Source organism: Caloenas nicobarica, chromosome Z (genome assembly GCF_036013445.1).
Source record: "Caloenas nicobarica isolate bCalNic1 chromosome Z, bCalNic1.hap1, whole genome shotgun sequence".
NCBI lineage: Eukaryota > Metazoa > Chordata > Aves > Columbiformes > Columbidae > Caloenas > Caloenas nicobarica.
In genome coordinates, this window is record NC_088284.1 from 105,286,635 (window position 1) to 105,303,945 (window position 17,311).

Consider the following 17,311-nt stretch of genomic DNA (forward strand, 5'->3'; position numbering starts at 1 on the left):
TTGAGTAAGAGACAGCACATTTTGAGCATCACGTAAGTCTCCCCAAACATCAAAAAGTTACTCACCAAACTGCAAAATCCTTAATGGATTCATAACAAAATAACTTTATGGACTATAGTTTCAGTCATGTTGCTGTCTACCTGCAAGCCCTCTGTACTCCCACTGATGTTTTGATTGCTCAGCAGCACATTAGGAAATCAGGACCTGCACATTTAGGAAGATCACTGAACAAATCATGGAAACTGAACCTAATATGGAAAATCACAGCAACGCCCTCACAACAAGCTTAGCAAGCCAGAAGCGCAATAGTACACTGACCATTACTCACTGCAACACGTTAAGTGAAAACAATGAATTGTGAAACACTGAGTGGTTCGGAGATGAATTTTATCTCATTGCTGCAAGAAAGGCTGGAGCGGTACAGATGTGTGGCTCCTCTGCTACACCCGGGATGCTGCTGTGCTCCTGACAGTGCTCAAGATGTTCATACCACAGCACTTTGTCACATGTTCTTCTTCCTTACAACGTCCTGAGGTTTGCAGGGATCGTGAGGACAGCAAATGTTCGCAAGCATTTCTCTATTGCCCAGGTTTGTGCTGCAACGCTTCTCTGCTGTCTCACTGAACTTAGTGTCTGGAGCTGCTCATCTCCATCATGAACACCCACAGCCCAAATACACGCTCAAGGAGCAGACGTGAAAACATCTGAATTCCCTACAGTTGCAGATTCAAATTCCAGACCTATCTAGTTTTATAACTTTCAGCCAAGGATGGAGAGCAGTCTCCTGTATGTTGACAACTTAAAAAACCCCAAAACATCCAATTCTCCCCAAAACCATTGCTGGCATGGAAGTTTCCCTTTCCCTGGTACCCATTATTGATGGATGAACACCTGCTAAGCAGTTGTGAACCTCTCAGCTTCCATTCCCCATACAGACAAGTGTTTCAATGGGACTGTGTATGGACAATTTGGGGAACAAGTCAACAATCTCAAATGTCAGTGAAATGGAAAATGAATCAGTAAATCGTATTTGCACCATGAACTTGCTCGTGTGGCAGATGGGGTGGCAAAGCATCAGCCTACCGCGATACGCAGGGAACGAGCAGATGGGGGAAACGCAACAAGCCTTCCCCAACCGCTGCTGCAATTTTGGGTTTAAACTGAAACAGTGCAGAGGATGCAGCTTGGCATGCTTCAGAGCTATAGTTACCAACAGCTCCAAACTCCCCGTGAATTGCTGCTGGACACAGCACAGGGCAGCCAAGAGCAGGGGTGGTGACAGAGCTCATCCATCCAAAAAGCCAATTGCTCCCCCACTGCCACCAGTGCCTTCACCCACAGCCTTTCCCCTCCCTTCCTGGGGGTTCCTGGGTACTCGGCACAGTACAAAAACATGCCAGAGGCAGCTAAACCCAACCTGATAAGGCTTTGCAACACGCCTTGAGAATTTAGCATTGCTGACTCACTTCTCAATTAGTGACAGGCTGCTGCTGCAAATCCTCCACTGGGCAGATGCTTTTCATTATCCTTCTTCTCTCCTATTACTTTGGCCCATTTTCCAAAGATTTATACAAAAAAATTGTCTGGATTTTGCTCCAATGGGTCAGAAAGAGGCGAGAAGTTCACCCAGGCCATATAAAACAACCGGGGATGTTGGAGGGAAGGAGAAAAAATAGCGCTCACAAAAGAAACAGCTTTGGAGAAAATGTGTCTAAACAAAAGAAAATAGGAAACATCATATTTCAAATCCAACACTCCTTTCCTACCGTGATGAGTACCTAGTCGCACGTCCATGGGGAGAGCACTGCAGAATAAACAATATATGACAGAACACAGTAATTTGGCTTAAATGTGGTAGCGGACTTCTCAGAAGGCAGTCTTTAAGCATGTCTTCACAATGAGAAGGGAATAAACCTGTCTAATCCCTGTGCTTCTTCCATACACACTGATTTTGCAGACAATAACATAAAGAAAGATTTTCCAAGTGCCAACTTCTACAAGGTGTTCTGTGCACAAGCTTTGCAATAAAAACACTTGGCACAAGAAGTGCACTTTCAGATTACATGCAGACCAGAGCTTGGTCTATGCATCACAAACAGGCATGTAAAATATGGTGCTGATAAAGAAAATAATTGAGACAGATTTAGCCCCAGTTATCACAGACTCAGTCCCTCCAGGGGGTCAGCCATCTGGCTGTGACACACCAAAGCACCCAAAAGATATGTAAATTTCATTTCCTCTTAATAACAATAATAGTAATAAAGTTCTCTTCCTACAACTGAGGAGACTGAAGCAAAAACCAGATTATGTGACTTCCCAAGCTTACGTGGCAATATGCAGGAAGGACAAAAATCAGTGAGTATAATCGTATGTGTAAGGATAAGCACGTCTTCAAGTGAAGTGCTAGACTAAGCTCAATCTGTACACTTCAATTCATCCTATATATAGACAAGCACTTAGCGAAAATACCCCAGGTAGGAGCCTATTTGGTTGGACTCGGGAAAATAGTTTAAAAGGGTACTTCAGCCTCAGCTAGAATCTGAAATCATCCTTACCATTTCCTTTGCTTGATGAAAAAAAGTCTCCTGCTTCTGCCTGTATCTTATCTGGGGAGCGAGAGCAGCACATTGTGAAGAGAGCAAAGCGGAGTGTCCTTGTCTGTGCCTCCTGCCACAGGCACATGCAGCGATGCTCTCGACTGGTCTGGAGTTGTCCTCACCCGAGACCCCCAACATACACCGGGAGTCAATTAAGTCAGCGGGACTTAACTTTGCCAGCACAGCAGTCTAATTGTGATTAATGGATCTACGATATTGAGCTAGCTGGATGTTCCAAGAACCTAATTTGTGGAAGAGAACACCACTAAGGTAATAAACTTCTGTCTGGCTCTCATAATTTGTAATAATGTCTGACAAAGACCAGACGTGGATTTAGTTATTGTTCACTGTCTTAGGAAGCAAATGCTAAGTTGCTCACACAGAAGATCCATTTATTAGATATATGAACTTGTGAAAGGCACAAAACAAAACTGGAATGCACACACAGCCAATTGCATATCTTCACTTCAAAGGCTTTTCAATTTTTTATTGTACCAGGAGTGAAAGTAGCTAGCTAAATCTAAACCCCTTGTCCAATTACTATTAATTCCGAGTTATATTTTGAATATGTACTTGCAAATATTGTTCCAGGACAAAGAAAATCCTGAAGGGCAAGGAAACGTTTTCAGAGAGCTTTGAAAAAACAAATGTGCTACACTAAAGCCGTGATGCTGGACCTCCCATGAGTCTCATGCTATTTTCTTATTGCTTCTGCATCAGACAGAGTCATTGTTTTATCAGGATGGTTAAAACAAAGAAGGATTGCACAGAGATGCCAGGAAGCAGCAAATCTGATCCTTCACACCAAAATCAATGGCCCCATTATGCCATAATCAGCTCAGTAATGCAACATGGCCCTATATTGCAGCTGTATGGGACCACCTATAGACTACAACACATTGTTTTATCTTGCCATTTCACTATTTTGATGTGGTGTACAAGCAGTAATACTTGCCTCTAAGGATATTATATTCCTTGGGATGGCAGCTGCCCAGCGGCCACCGCTGGGTTTCCAGGGCTGCAACACATCTGTCCAAGTGTATTCTCCCTTAGCACCCACCTCATCATCTTCTGCAAAATGGGCACTAGATCAAAAGCGCCATAAACATGCCAATATCGCCCCTCTGCTCTCAAGCCAGAGCTTGTATACAGCCTATGCACAGCAACAGGCACCTCCGACCGTGCCTTGTATTTTTTCCTGATATACTCTGAAGCTTCTAAGGCCCTCATTGATTATATCTTGAATTTGAGGGAGTACAATATTCAGCAAGAAGACAGTCAGTTCATTGAAGTGTCACTGAACCTCTCAATATTTTTATTGCATTCATGTTTACAGCCTGTGAATGTCTTCTGTGAAGCCTTACTCTTATAAGGGTGTTTTGTTCCTTTACACCAATATTCCTCACCTACTGAAATGTTTCAGATTTACATGAACAGCACAAGAAATTCCTTTGCACAACTCCAAGGAGCTATGGATTTAATTTTTTTACTTTAACTGCCTCAGATCTTAACAGCTTCAGGTTCAGCATTATAGCCCACCCTTCTCTCGCACCCTTGTGATTCAAAAAGCTCGTCACTGAAAACCAGCCTCTGATTCTCTCAATTTGTCATGCAAACCCTATAAAGCAGAGCTTGCAAAGATCACAAAAATGCCACTCATCTGGCAATACTAAAATTTAAGTTGCACTGGGTAGTCATCAAACAGCTGCTTTCTTTAAGCATAAATCTACTTCCATGACATTACAAACTTTCCTGGAAAAGGGGAAAAAAGACAAGAGGGATTTATTCTATATTTATCTGTCTCTCAGATACTCATACCAATTTAATAAGACTCCAAAGGGGGCTGAGGGAAAGCATATGTACAGAGAAGAACAAGAATAGAAAAGGACTCTACGAATTCACAAACCATGTATAACCACTATGTCATGTTCACAAGCCAATTGAAAATGAAAGCAAAAAAGTTGAGAAGTTCACATGACACAATGTTTTGTATCTTTCAAATACAAACATGATTTCAAAATCAGAAATAAACCAAAGCATACAAGCAAGAAATCCTGGGTTCCACAATGACAGATTGGTTTCAAGTGGCACAGTAAAGAATTGGACAAAATCCACTCAGCCCAACTCTTCATCTCTAATGGCTTCGTTTTCTAGGGGCCAACATATAGATATACAATACTGGCTAAAGGAGACATCCTGATATATCTCCTACCACAGACATCAGTTTGCTTATGAGAAACACTTGAGTTTTCCTTTCCATACCACAAATAAGCCTTCCATCCTGGGATCACCCTTCTCTACTCCTACTTTTGCCAGAATTTGTTATCATGAGAAATCCTCCTGGTTCCCAGCAGAGATGTCTGAGCTGTTGGATGTTCTTCCCGATGCAGAACTGGCCTGTGAAGCTCTGGCAGACTTTTTGAAAAGACTAGGGAACAACCTCTGTCAATACTCTAAGATCTCGGATTATTCCATAACCGGAGGTGTGCAATCACAGAGCATTATAATGACACCTATGTTGAAGGAGCCTGAAGGCTGTTGATGGACTCAATGTACCTGCAGGTTTGCAGAAGATGACTCTGAAGCGATGAGCTTTACCATTCAGAGGTAGTACATTAACTACCTATCCTGGTCACAAAGACCATGCCATTTTATTTCCAGTCTTCCTACAAAAAAGAGAGGAAACCTCTTCCTTCGAGTTATAGCTGCATGTAGAAACAAACTTCAGATAACCCCATAGATGTGCCGCTCCTTCATTTGTTCAGGTCCCACAACGGACACTTAACTTAGGACGTAAAACATCCGTAGCAACACAGTGAGTGTGTGCAGTACTTGAGCCCAAAGATAAGAATAAAATAAAACATAAAAGGCAAACCTCAAAGAGACTCTAGAAAGAGAACAAAGACCTTGCACACAATTTTTGGCTCAATTTCATTTTCTTTCCCTTCCTGCATTATCCCGAGGTGGGAATTTCTGGAGTTATACTCAGTAGGTGCCTGGCACATTGTGTGTCAACAGTTCCAGATTTCAACTCAGGCAATGGAGAGTATTTAGAAGCTCTGCCCTGGCACCCTCCAAAAGGGAGCCCCAAAGGTCCCATTTGCACATTTTCATGCCTGGAGTTGTTTCTTCCATGCTCATTTCCATGTAAAAACAGGCCGAATGTTTGGTTTTAGTCTTCTCCTGCTAACCAAAATCTCCAAAAGCAAACTAAAGAGTCTGCACACAGACACGGCCCAGCAGAAAGCACAGCTCAACTGCATTTGCTTTTTTGTTCCCTGCCTTGCTTTGCTGTCCTGGCAGCGGGTGTCACGCAGCGGTTGCCCTTCAGAAAAGCTGCCAGGCAGCACTGCCCTCGCCTTCAACTTCATGCCCGCAGTAGAGACTTTCACGGCCTTGATGCACGGGGTGCTGGCTTGTTCCTGCTACTGATTCCTTTAGTTCTCTCCCACCCTTTACAACTTCTGTGCACGGGATGTCTTCTCGTAATCAAAAACGAACCTCCTTGTTACTTCACGCTCAGCACTAAGCCTTGTGCGTGCACAGGTTACACTCTCACGTGCTTTACACTTTAAAATACTTCCAAATTCCTGTAACCTTCACAGGAGTGCATTTGGCTAATGAAAGATCGCATAAGGCTATAAAACCTCCTCCAAACCAACTCAGCCTTTTTAAAAGCGAGGACACAATAAAAAAAAAAAAAAATTGATTCAGATCCATATTTTGTCTGCCTAAAAAGAAGTCTGCAGGAACGTCGTTGCTTGCTTCGCTGGGAGTACAATGATGCAGAGTCAAGATGGGAACCACAAAGGAGTAAAAAGCATTAACAGTAAGCCAGAGTCCATTAAACGCTGCTTTTTCTAGAGGAGTGCTAGAATGTAGGGACACGTTAGGCACTGCTGTAACTCCACCAGGTGCGGGGTAGCACGACGGGAGATGCTGTTCCAGCCCTTAGGCTCTGAGACACGCGGTTGCCTGCATGCTGAGCATACAGTGCATAAACCAGAAAGGTTATGAGCACTATCACCTCATTTAGGAAGCCAACTTTTATGAACAGTTATTTATATATTAAGCAAAGATCTCGTGGTATCTGAAATTTATTACTTATTCAACTGAAAGACAGGGAAAACAGCAGATATTTGTGTTTGGTAACTGTTAACACATAAGAGTATCCAGTGGCAACCACTGTCTTTCCTCTTCTCCTTCCACAGGGCCACTTAGTACTTAAACTAAGTGGAAGAAAAGGCATTTACTCGTCCCCCTGGACTATCAGATTGAACGAAGGTCTTGCCAGCTTCCCTGTAAAGACGCACATATTCTTGAGGGCAGAACATCATGCACTGATTTTATTGCCAATAGGCATCTATTACTATCATCCTGCAAACTCCAGGTAACTCTAAAAGTAAACCTTCCTGTAGTTTCCCTCTCCCATTACACGGCTTGCAAAGGTCATTTCTCTCCCTCGCATCTGACCCCAGCAATAGCAGAGGTTAAACAGCCTGCAAGTTAGCACAGGAATTCAGAAGCATCGGAGGTAGTATTGCTATTACCAGAGCAAACAGAAAATTGCAGAGCAGCCTACCAGATAAAATACACTGAACAGGAAGGAAAAAATCACCGGCACACCTGGGGCGTAATGCTTTGCAGAATCTCCAAGGGAAAGGAACCGCAGATTTCAAAGGGGGACGACACTTTCTGTTACAGCACCCGCTCCAGGTCCCCCACTGCTCTGCAGGGAGGTTGCGGTGCATCTCAGCCGCCCGCGCTATCATTATGTCAGCACTTCTTGTGCTAAATCCTTTCCTGAGCAGTTTGAAATCCAGCCATTTTAATTCTGTGTGTGCTGAAAATGGGCCTGATTTTTTTTTCTAGTGTGTAATGCATTAACCTGGCTTAAAAATATCAGTACTTGCAAGCAACAGCCCACTCCCGCCCCCGTGTTTTGGGTGCTTTTCCATAAGGCAAAACAGAGCTGGAGAGAAGGAATATGGCTCCGCTGGAGTCAGTGGGACTGCAATGTGCCTTTCATATCCTAATTTATTTATCTGAATCACAAAAGGGTAGTGATTACAGGAAAAAAATCCCAACATAACTCTATACTTTGAGTCTTCTGCTGTGGGACAATACCTCACTGGAGGGATATAGTGCAGCTCCAGTATATTATGGGATGTATAATCATAGAATCATTTCAGTTGAAAGAGACTCTCAGGATCATCCAGTCCAACCATACCGTAACTCTAGCACTAACCCATGGCCCTAAGAACCTCGTCTAAACACCTTTTAAACCCCCCCAGGGATGGTGACTCCACCACTGCCCTGGGCAGCCTGTTCCAATGCCCGACAGCCCTTTCCGTGAAGAATTTTTTCCTAATATCCAATCTGAACCTCCCCTGGCGCAACTTGAGGCCATTTCCTCTTGTCCTATCACTTGCCGCTTGGGAGAAGAGACCAACAACAAACATTTTTATAACCAAAAGCTGATTTTCAAGTTTTTAGCAAAATTCACCCAAATTCTGTTTAGGCATACCAAACATTAAAGCTAGACAAAATTGGAAGTGTTTACATAGTAATTTTTGCTACGACAGCTCTGTAGACAGATACCACCCTGCTCATATAGACTGGAGGCTAAACAGCGATTGCAAATATGGTGAGGTTCCCCATACCATAACACACAATGCATGTAGCAGCACCTCACTTTCTTAAATCCATCCAGGGTTGCTTGGATTAAACAACAAAAGGCCATAGACAGCCAAATGAAACCATCACTAAAGTCATAAAATCTAATTTGCTGTCTTTTTGAAAGCAATAAAATTTTTACCCTTTTCACACTGAAAAATACAACTATAACAAATTCCCGCAAATGATTTCAGTTTGGATAAGACATCTGGAATAGCTTTATTTTATCTTCATGCCAATTAGTGGCAAAAATATTCCAACGCAGTTCCCGCTGAACTCAGCTCTGGATCAGAGCATTTCCAGATGAGAGGAAGGCGACATTTCAGCCTCCCTCTGTATTGCCAGCTGTTCGGCGGAAAGACGTAAGGTTCAAACCAAAGTTCCTGATCCTCAAACACTCAGACTTCACCATGTGCAAAATCATGTCTGAGCTTTGCCTTTGGGATCCTTTTTTCCGCGATGACAAGCCTACATAATATATAAAGATTTTAAAATCTTCATACAGCAATCTGGGCATCTATGGAATGCATCTCTATGAGCTTGTGGCTATTAAAAATCCCTGTGGAGCAGCCCGAACCATCCAAACTGTCTAAGGTGCAGTTTGGAAGACCAATAAGAAATGAATTACAATAGTCAATAAGGGATGTAATTATGGAAGTAGGTTCTTATGACATTTACATTTTGCTAACTGTCAAATGTTATTTAGGAAATGTGCTATTGTTTCCCTTTTAAAGTATCGCAAAGAATATAAATACCTTGTAAGAGTAATATGCAGCATTTTTAAGTTCCCTACTCTGTCATTTCTAATTGGATATATTTATTGCATGTAGAACAGTAAATGCCATGTCTCAGTATTCATATTTCTAAGTAGAAAGACAGGAAACTGCCAAGCAACACCGCAAGACTCCCAGTTGGCCAGAGGGATCTTTTGCAGGCAGAAGCTGCAGACAACGCATAAAATCCCTGTAAGGCATAAGAATGGCCAGATATCACTGTTTTCAAATGTACATGCAATATTTGACTTGGCTGTTTTTCAGTATGCTCTTTATTGTTACTACATAATATTTTTATCACTGTAGTCCCTAGAAGCCCTAAGCATGGTCCAAGACCCGACTTTTCTTATGATAAATCCTTCTAAAAAGAGAATTCTGCTAGAAATATGAATTAAAAGTTAATCCTAGAGAGTTTATCCTGTAATTCCAAGCTTTGAAAGGTAACGGCCAGATGCCCCCGGGACATCTCTGAGACACACGACTGCAGTAACTCCTCATAAACCCTTGCGCATGGAGAAGTCCTTTGCGTGGAAGTGTTTTAAGGAGAGATGTGAAGAAAAAATAAGGGGGTACTGCATGAATACGTGCAAGGAATTCCTCCAAAGTATGATGGACAGGATGGGAAAAGGCTCAGAGTCCTCTACTTGAAAACTGAATAAACGAATGATGAATGAAATAAATGAATGAAAGTTCGTGCTGTGGAATGACTCCTTGAAAGTGGACAAAGAGTAAAGACAGCCATGAAGAGCCTGGGGAAAAAAAAACAGGCTATAGGTTGATAAAATAGAGAAGGCAGATTCAGCGTAGGAACGCAAAGAGAAGTGTGGCACGATCAAAAGAACAAGCTGAGACAGCAATCTCGGCAGTCAAAATGGATTTCAAAAATAAAAGTCACATTTGTCAAGGACAAAGAAAAGGATAACAATTGAGACACAAGATGAAGAGAGGCAGGACTGGGTTTTAACCGTAAGCACAACAATAAATGCTGTATTTCAGAACAGTTAAGAAGAATGTGCAAGATCTGGATTTACCCTGGATGTGACAGTCGAAAACGAGGTTGAGTCAAAAAAGGCTGCTGAGTTTACAGGGCTGAATAATAGATGATGCTGATATTTTCCTCAGCACTCCAAAAATGAGGTCAGAGAAAGACCTTTGGGAATCAGGATTAAAAGGCCCGGTTCAGCCATGTTAAGCTTGAACCGTTGGTTTAACGTGTAAGGAAAGGGCTGGAGAGACAGGTCAAGATTTGAACAGGAAACAGAGCTGGTATCATTTGATTTGACAGAATAACCAAATTTATATTTGCAACTGAAGTAACTGATTAAAAGCATAGCAGGAAAAGAAAAAGATATCAAGGACAGAGAGCATCTGGGAAATCCCAGATGAAAACTGCAGGAGAGAGAAAGAGAAATTACAAAGAGACGACAGTGAGGGAGACCAGGAGAAAGGACTTTAGTCAAAATCAGCTGATGAGTTAACGATGCTAACAAAGTGCTCTGCCTGAGATCAACCACGATGAACTTCGGAAGATCAGCTCTGAAGAAACGAAGAGGACAAAACCCACCTCTGGGAGCTTCTGGCCTGGAACTGGAAGGAGCCCTGGGCACAGACCATTAACAGTCTCCTGGCCAATACCATGCTCTGGCAAACACAAAAATTCAGTGAACTAATCGCACCATCCCTCCTGCTCACAGCAGAGCGAGTAGAGAGCAGATTAATTCCTTCTTTCATTTCTATTTTTAAATATTCAGAGACGCTCAGTGATAGAGACTTGACAGTTTGACATTTCATCTGCTCCAGCACACGTGCTTCAAGGAATAACTACAGATCCGTAATCGTACCTCGATTTCTGGTCAAAGATGCCAGAACCAACAGATTTCCAGTAAAGTCAAGAAGTACCTTCGGTACATTTTAAACGAGGTATCTTCTGCCAACAGCGAGAATTCTAATCTTGCTAAAATTTTCTTTCAGCCAAGTTTAGCTGTCCTGTTAGCAATCTATCAGCATAATTAACACTATCATTCGCATCAAAAGGAGAAGAGCAGCAAATCCAGGGGTTATCAGCACAAACCTGATAGAAGTCTCAGAAAAAGCTGGAGAACTCTTTATAGAAACCTTAGCAACATGTCTGAAAAATCTGTAATTACAAGGTCAAGAGAGCTCAAAAGGTCAAGAAGATGGGCAAGATGTAGGTATCTAAAACAGTGGCTGGATCCTATCACAGCCATAATGTTGTGTCACTAGAACAATCTGAGGCCAGCAGGATTACAACCAGCTGCTATAGGTGTTACTTATTTGGACATTGTTCAGAGATAAAGCAGAAGCACAGTCACTAGTTCTGTGGCCAGCATGAAAATGTAATTTTTTCTTTTTTTGGTACAAAATGCTAACAGATAAGGTCTCATCCCCCTTCCATGGAACAGGGAGGTATTCACCAAGTAACATCTTCTCAGGTAGGTAAACCCTGCTCTGCGTGGGAGCCATATAATCCTCCTCAAAGACAATAAAAGTTAGACTAAGGGATGTATAACAAGAATGGGAACAGATGGTCGAAATGATACATATATATTTATACATACAGTTTTCCTTCCTGGGTTTCACACTGACAGCCTGAAGAAAATGGCTACAGATGAAAATCATAAACCATGAGTAACATACTGCAACACTCCTCTACAACAGTGTAACCCAATCAGACTTTTACAGTATTCCTAGAAATTATCCAAACCAACAGGCTGTGCCAAACCCTGTATTCTGATAAAGACGTGGGTCAACATGTCTAAAAGATTAGCCAATACCTCTAAAGTATGGAATAAATCACGAAAAGAAAACTTGCTTTTAGGGTGCTGCATAGGACAAAATAAGAGAAATAGTGAAACAGCTATCATCTTTGTAAATTGGGTTACAATCCATCTGTTTAGGGTATTTCTCACAAACAAAACCGAACAAGATACTGAAATAAGTCTATCATACTTTTTGGACAACTGTAGAGTCTAAATAAATATTTCACCTATAAAAATAGCTCATATAGACACACATTGCAGTATATTCCATCAATTTGCATACTCACAAGCTGATAATTCTTTACTTAAAGCTAATTAGTAATTCTTTTGCTTTCATCATATTTCTCTTTCACAGCATCTGGGTTTTCCATTAACGTCACCAGGCTTTTGCAATTAGAAAGCACACGAGTTTACAAGTATATCTCATTACATGAATGTAGAAGAAAACGGTTTCCCAAGTATTTTATAGAAGGTAATGATTATTTTTAAATACTTTTTTTAAAAGTAACCTACAGTAAACAAAGATTTATTGCTACATAAATAAACAATGAGACAATTACAGCCTCTGTATGGAGACCATATTAGTCATGCACATCTAATGAAGCATTACTGAGCCGTCACAAGGAGATAGCCTGATACGTGTGATTAAAAAAATAATACTCATAAATAGCTAATGAACAATGATGGTCCTTCAAAAATTTTGCATATCCTGCCATATTGAGAGTTATGCTTTTTGTCACTTTCTAAGGAACACATTAACCACTAGCTTCTACCCTGAAAATATTAAATGGCACAATGCATCTAGTGGCATTTTTGACTTCTACGGACCGTATTTTTTACAATATAGAAGAGCTCTCATGCAAGCCTACCAGTGAAGAACACATTTCAGCTTGTGCCGCACTGCGCTTGAAAGACGACGTCTTGAGATGTCACCAGGGTGCAGGGGGAATATGACAGAACAAATGGTCAAAAATTATTTTCGTATAATGTGCCGCCATTAAGCCTCTGAAGTGGCATTGGGTAGAAAAAGTCTGGGTTTAGTATTATGATAGTTGTCATAGACTTTTTATGTTAATATATAAAAAAAATTGTATTTCCTTCAGGTGAGGTATATATTTGGCAGAAAGAGAGAGAAAAGCAAGTGGGATGGATGGCCAATATATGACAGCAGACAAAAAAGGTACATTTATACGAAAAAACAGGGTCAAAACCCATGCGTAATGACAATTTTGACATATAACAGGAAAATATCCTGTTAGTCAAACTAAATATAACTTCAGGATATACAGCTGATGTTGGGACTTCAACTGCACAACCACTTGGGGTGTTCTGCCCATCTGAGCAGGCTCCTCCAGCAGAGGAGTGAGTCTATATAGCAATGTATATAAACTATAGGCTTTCAGGGTGAACTCTGCTAGGTGAGGCCCTTCTAAATGCATTGATAAGTATTTGAAAAGTGGTATAAAGGGACCTATTTAGATTAATGCATGGAACAGAATGGTGAGATATAAGAGAGGAGTGCTATTATTTCTATTGCACTGCTATGGATGGTCTAAATTGTATCGCATCTACACTGCAAACTCGCAGCAAATCCTTCTTGTATTTTTCTTGGTGAGACAAATTCTTCCCAAATGATAGTCCACCTTCAACCTGATCGCATTCATGGATAAATTTACTCAAAGGGCAGAATTCCTGATGGCTGAAATAATAGCGTTATTAAAATCAATACTTTTTGATGAATATTAGGTCTGAACATATTTAAGAGGACTATAAAGTACAGGGGAAAAAACCTTGCTTATCATTTTCAGTAGTAACCCAACTACAGCCCTTCATCTCTAATGAATTATGGAGCAATTCCCCTAAATCATCTGTATGAAGTCAGCTATGACACTGCCAATTTTAAAAAATTTGCTAGTTTTGAGCTACAAATTGATTTTTTTATTGTGATAAATTAAAATCCAATAGTAGCCTACAAGATACTGAACATATAGAAGCCTACATTTTTTAAGAATATTCTTTTTCTATTTTCTACCACATCGGAGTGCCATTGTGGCAGACGTGATAGCAATAGCCGATGATAAAAATGAAGAAAGGACACTCTAAAGAGGTAAATAGCCTTTCCAAATAAACAATAAATGAGCAGTGTGGCTCAAAATATCCTTCTGGGAATATGAAAATCATGGAAACACAAGTAAGGGGGAAAGCATTGTGAGGGACAGGGAAGGCAGTTAAAGGAGAAGAAAGCAAACGCAAGATTATCTAGGCTGTTCCCTATTAAGGGCATATTGTTTTCCCTGTTGCACAAATGTGAACATCAGTCTCCCAACTTCATAAACTCTTAAGTTCAACATGGATATCAGAAGATCTGTGTGAGCAAAACCCAACCTTTTTGCAACCCCTTTTGCTTCCTTCCCATCAAAGGAGCCAGGCTGAGCATTCGTACATTCCCAGTTTTTCCAGCTTGTGGGATTTTCTGTATTGCTTCTAACCCAAGAAAGGGATCATCAGTGTCCTGCATCACCTAATCGCATCGTCCTTATTTTACCTTACAGGAGGCTCCGTGTTACAGCAGTAATGCAGTTTTCTTTGGGCGTGACTTTAAGACATCAACCTAGGACCACACAGATGATACTATTTACTACTACGACAGGTGGTATCTCTTAGTATTACCCCAGGATGAGCCAAAGCCATATGGATGAGAAACAGTGCATCACCCTAAAGATCTGTCTCATGCTGTGGAAAGCACCTTGTTTTTATTTCTATTGCAGCTATAGGGATGACCTGAATTGTACAGATGTTGAGATTGTATGTGACCACCAGCAGGAAGGGGAAAGAGATGACAACTGTAGGCTGATGGAGCAGGGACAGGCTGGATGAGAGAGACTACGAGAAAAGTGGGTCAAGGCCATAAAAGCGTGGGACACAAAAAGACCCAAGCTGGGGGAAAAGCTGCAGGGATGGCAGCTGTGAAGAACCAGAGGAGTCCACACAGCCCTGCTTCAAAAGCTTGGCATGGAAAGAATGATTCTCCTGCTTTCAGAAAAGCACGTACAAAACTATGTCAAGAGCTCCCCACATCCCTCTGCCACAGTCCTGTTTCAAGAAGGACAATTCAATACTCCTGTCCATCTCTTGGGCAGCTCAGGGACAGACATCTGGAAGGTGGATTTAAAGGTTTCATTCTACGCCTCAGTGAGTGAGTGACAGGGTTACTATGAGGATGATACGGTTATGTCAGATTTAGAGTATTGGGTGTCAGAGTTATGAAATGAAGGAGACTTATTCTCATGCCCCCGCCTCACTAGTTTCAGACAGGCGGGTGTGCAGGATGCTCTAGGAAAGGTAATCTGGCTAAATCACACCTTTGTTTCTAAAGAATCCTCTTTTCTCGCTTTATTTTATGAAAATACATCCTATGTTTGCGAAACAGTCAGAAACAAGTGCCGCAGGACAAGTCTTCCTCTCTTTTTTTTTTTTTTTTCTTAATTTTCCCAAGAAACAGCTTTAGTCTCAGGAAAGTGACTGTGCCCTCAGTGCAGAGTGCGTGGCAAGACAGCAGGCTGCACACTAAAACAGAAAATACTACCATATCAGTGCATTATCCTCGGTTCTGTACACTGAACGAAACTGGTATTCTCTAGCCAAAAAAAGGTGTGTCATCACACAGTTCATGTCTATTTATTAGAGGACCCAACCACAACTGCACTGGCAGCCCTAATCCTGACATTTCCGACCTTCTGAGCACAGGCTGTAACCTCAGCAGTGTTCTCTTAAACACTGCTTTTGTATGAGTACTTTGCACACGCTGTACACAACATATTCCAAACGAGCTTTTCATTACTAACTACTTGTATTATGTATCAGTGAGCTCAATGACATTGATTTTCTAATAATATAAATTAACTGGCAAAGATAATTTCATTTATCATCAGTAGGGTTTTATTTCTGGCATCATGTTTAATAGTTCATCTTTCAAAAGATTAAATCAAGAGCTTTTTAAAATTCAAGGCAGAGCTTAAACTGCTGTAAAAATCTTCTTAATTAGGATTAAAACAGTTTGTGTGTTGTCGCTCTACATCTAAGTAGTATAATGTTTTGCTTAGGTTTCTTCTTTCAGAGCAATTTAAAAAAATCAAACATGATATTGCTGTGGCAAAAACTGCGGAAGCATGGAAGTCTCCTGCAAATTCCTCGAGCAGATGCTACTGGACTCAAACAGCAACCAGAAACTTTGCAGTATCTTTCATCTCCAATTCCATACAATATATACTTTTTATACCATTGATGATACAAGAGCTCTGATTCTTATGGTTACTGCGTATTGGAGAAAAGACAAACACTGCTGTTAATAGGAGTATATCACATTATGGAGATTACGACTGTGTTGATCGAGAATTATGGACCTGACAGGAATTTTCTTTAGGATTCCCCTGGGACATCTTCAGGGAATCCCAGCTCCCAGTGCTCTTCCTTTTATCTCTTATCTCATTCTTGGGGAAAACAAGCTTCACTCTCCTGGCCTTGTCTGCAGCTCCCTGTTCCAGCTTGTTTTCTTCCCCTCAGCTTCCCATGACACAAAGGTCCCAATCCAAGACAAACACAGCCTCTAATCCCAATCCCTTGCCATTACAAATTTTTACACTGAGGGTGGTAAAACCCTGGCCCAGGTTGCCCAGAGAGGTGGTGGATGCCCCATCCCTGGCGACATCCCAGGCCAGGCTGGACGGGGCTCTGAGCAACCTGAGCTGGTGCAGATGTCCCTGCTCATGGCAGGGGTGGGAATGGATGAGCTGGGAAGGTCCCTTCCAACCCAAACCATTCTATGATTCTACACTCTCAAATGTCACCTGGTACTGCCAAGGAGTTTTAAGCAGCATCCAGAGGACTGGTGCACTTGGGCACTGGTGCACTGGATGAGAAAACCCACACGGGTACAGACACCAGTCTGTACCACAGACTGCTAAAGCCTTCTGCAAACAGTGGGCTGGTATTGCCAGAAAACAATTTTTTACCTGGCAGGAGGAAAACAAATCCCCTCTCACCTCTTCCAGACTCGGAGCTCTGAGTGTTTATGCACATAAGGAGCATCCCTGTACTCAAGTAAGTGGCTCTGCAGAAGTATCCAGGACAAGGCTTTACAATAAACCACATCCCCATGCTACACTTTACACCTCAGTCATCTAATGGCCTGCTCTGATATATGATAACGCTTTATCAAGCTTGTCAGATGCTTTATGTCTGCTTCCACTGGTGAGATATTACTGCTCAGCCAGGGAATGCTTTTGAAGAAACAACCATGAAAAGATTCAATTTTGCTCCATCACATGATTATTCTACTTACCCCTGTCTTTTCATCGAAGATTTTGATTCCCCCAAAGGAAACTGTTAAGAAGATCTTTTGTTTATGTTCTCCTTTCGAACGAGCCGCAGCAACAATTCCCTGTTGAAACAAAGAACAGTTTGGCTGGTTTCATTACTCTTCTAG

At 41.6% G+C, this 17,311-nt stretch overlaps 1 protein-coding gene across 1 annotated transcript in view; it reads right to left on the reverse strand.

Annotated features, from left to right (window-relative positions):
- Positions 1–17,311, reverse strand: part of DAB1 (DAB adaptor protein 1) — a 439,744-nt gene that overhangs the window by 40,631 nt on the left and 381,802 nt on the right. The window contains exon 5 of the mRNA XM_065656728.1: positions 17,168–17,266. Within this exon, the coding sequence (XP_065512800.1) occupies positions 17,168–17,266 (99 nt within the window). The remainder of the gene's footprint in view (positions 1–17,167; positions 17,267–17,311) is intronic.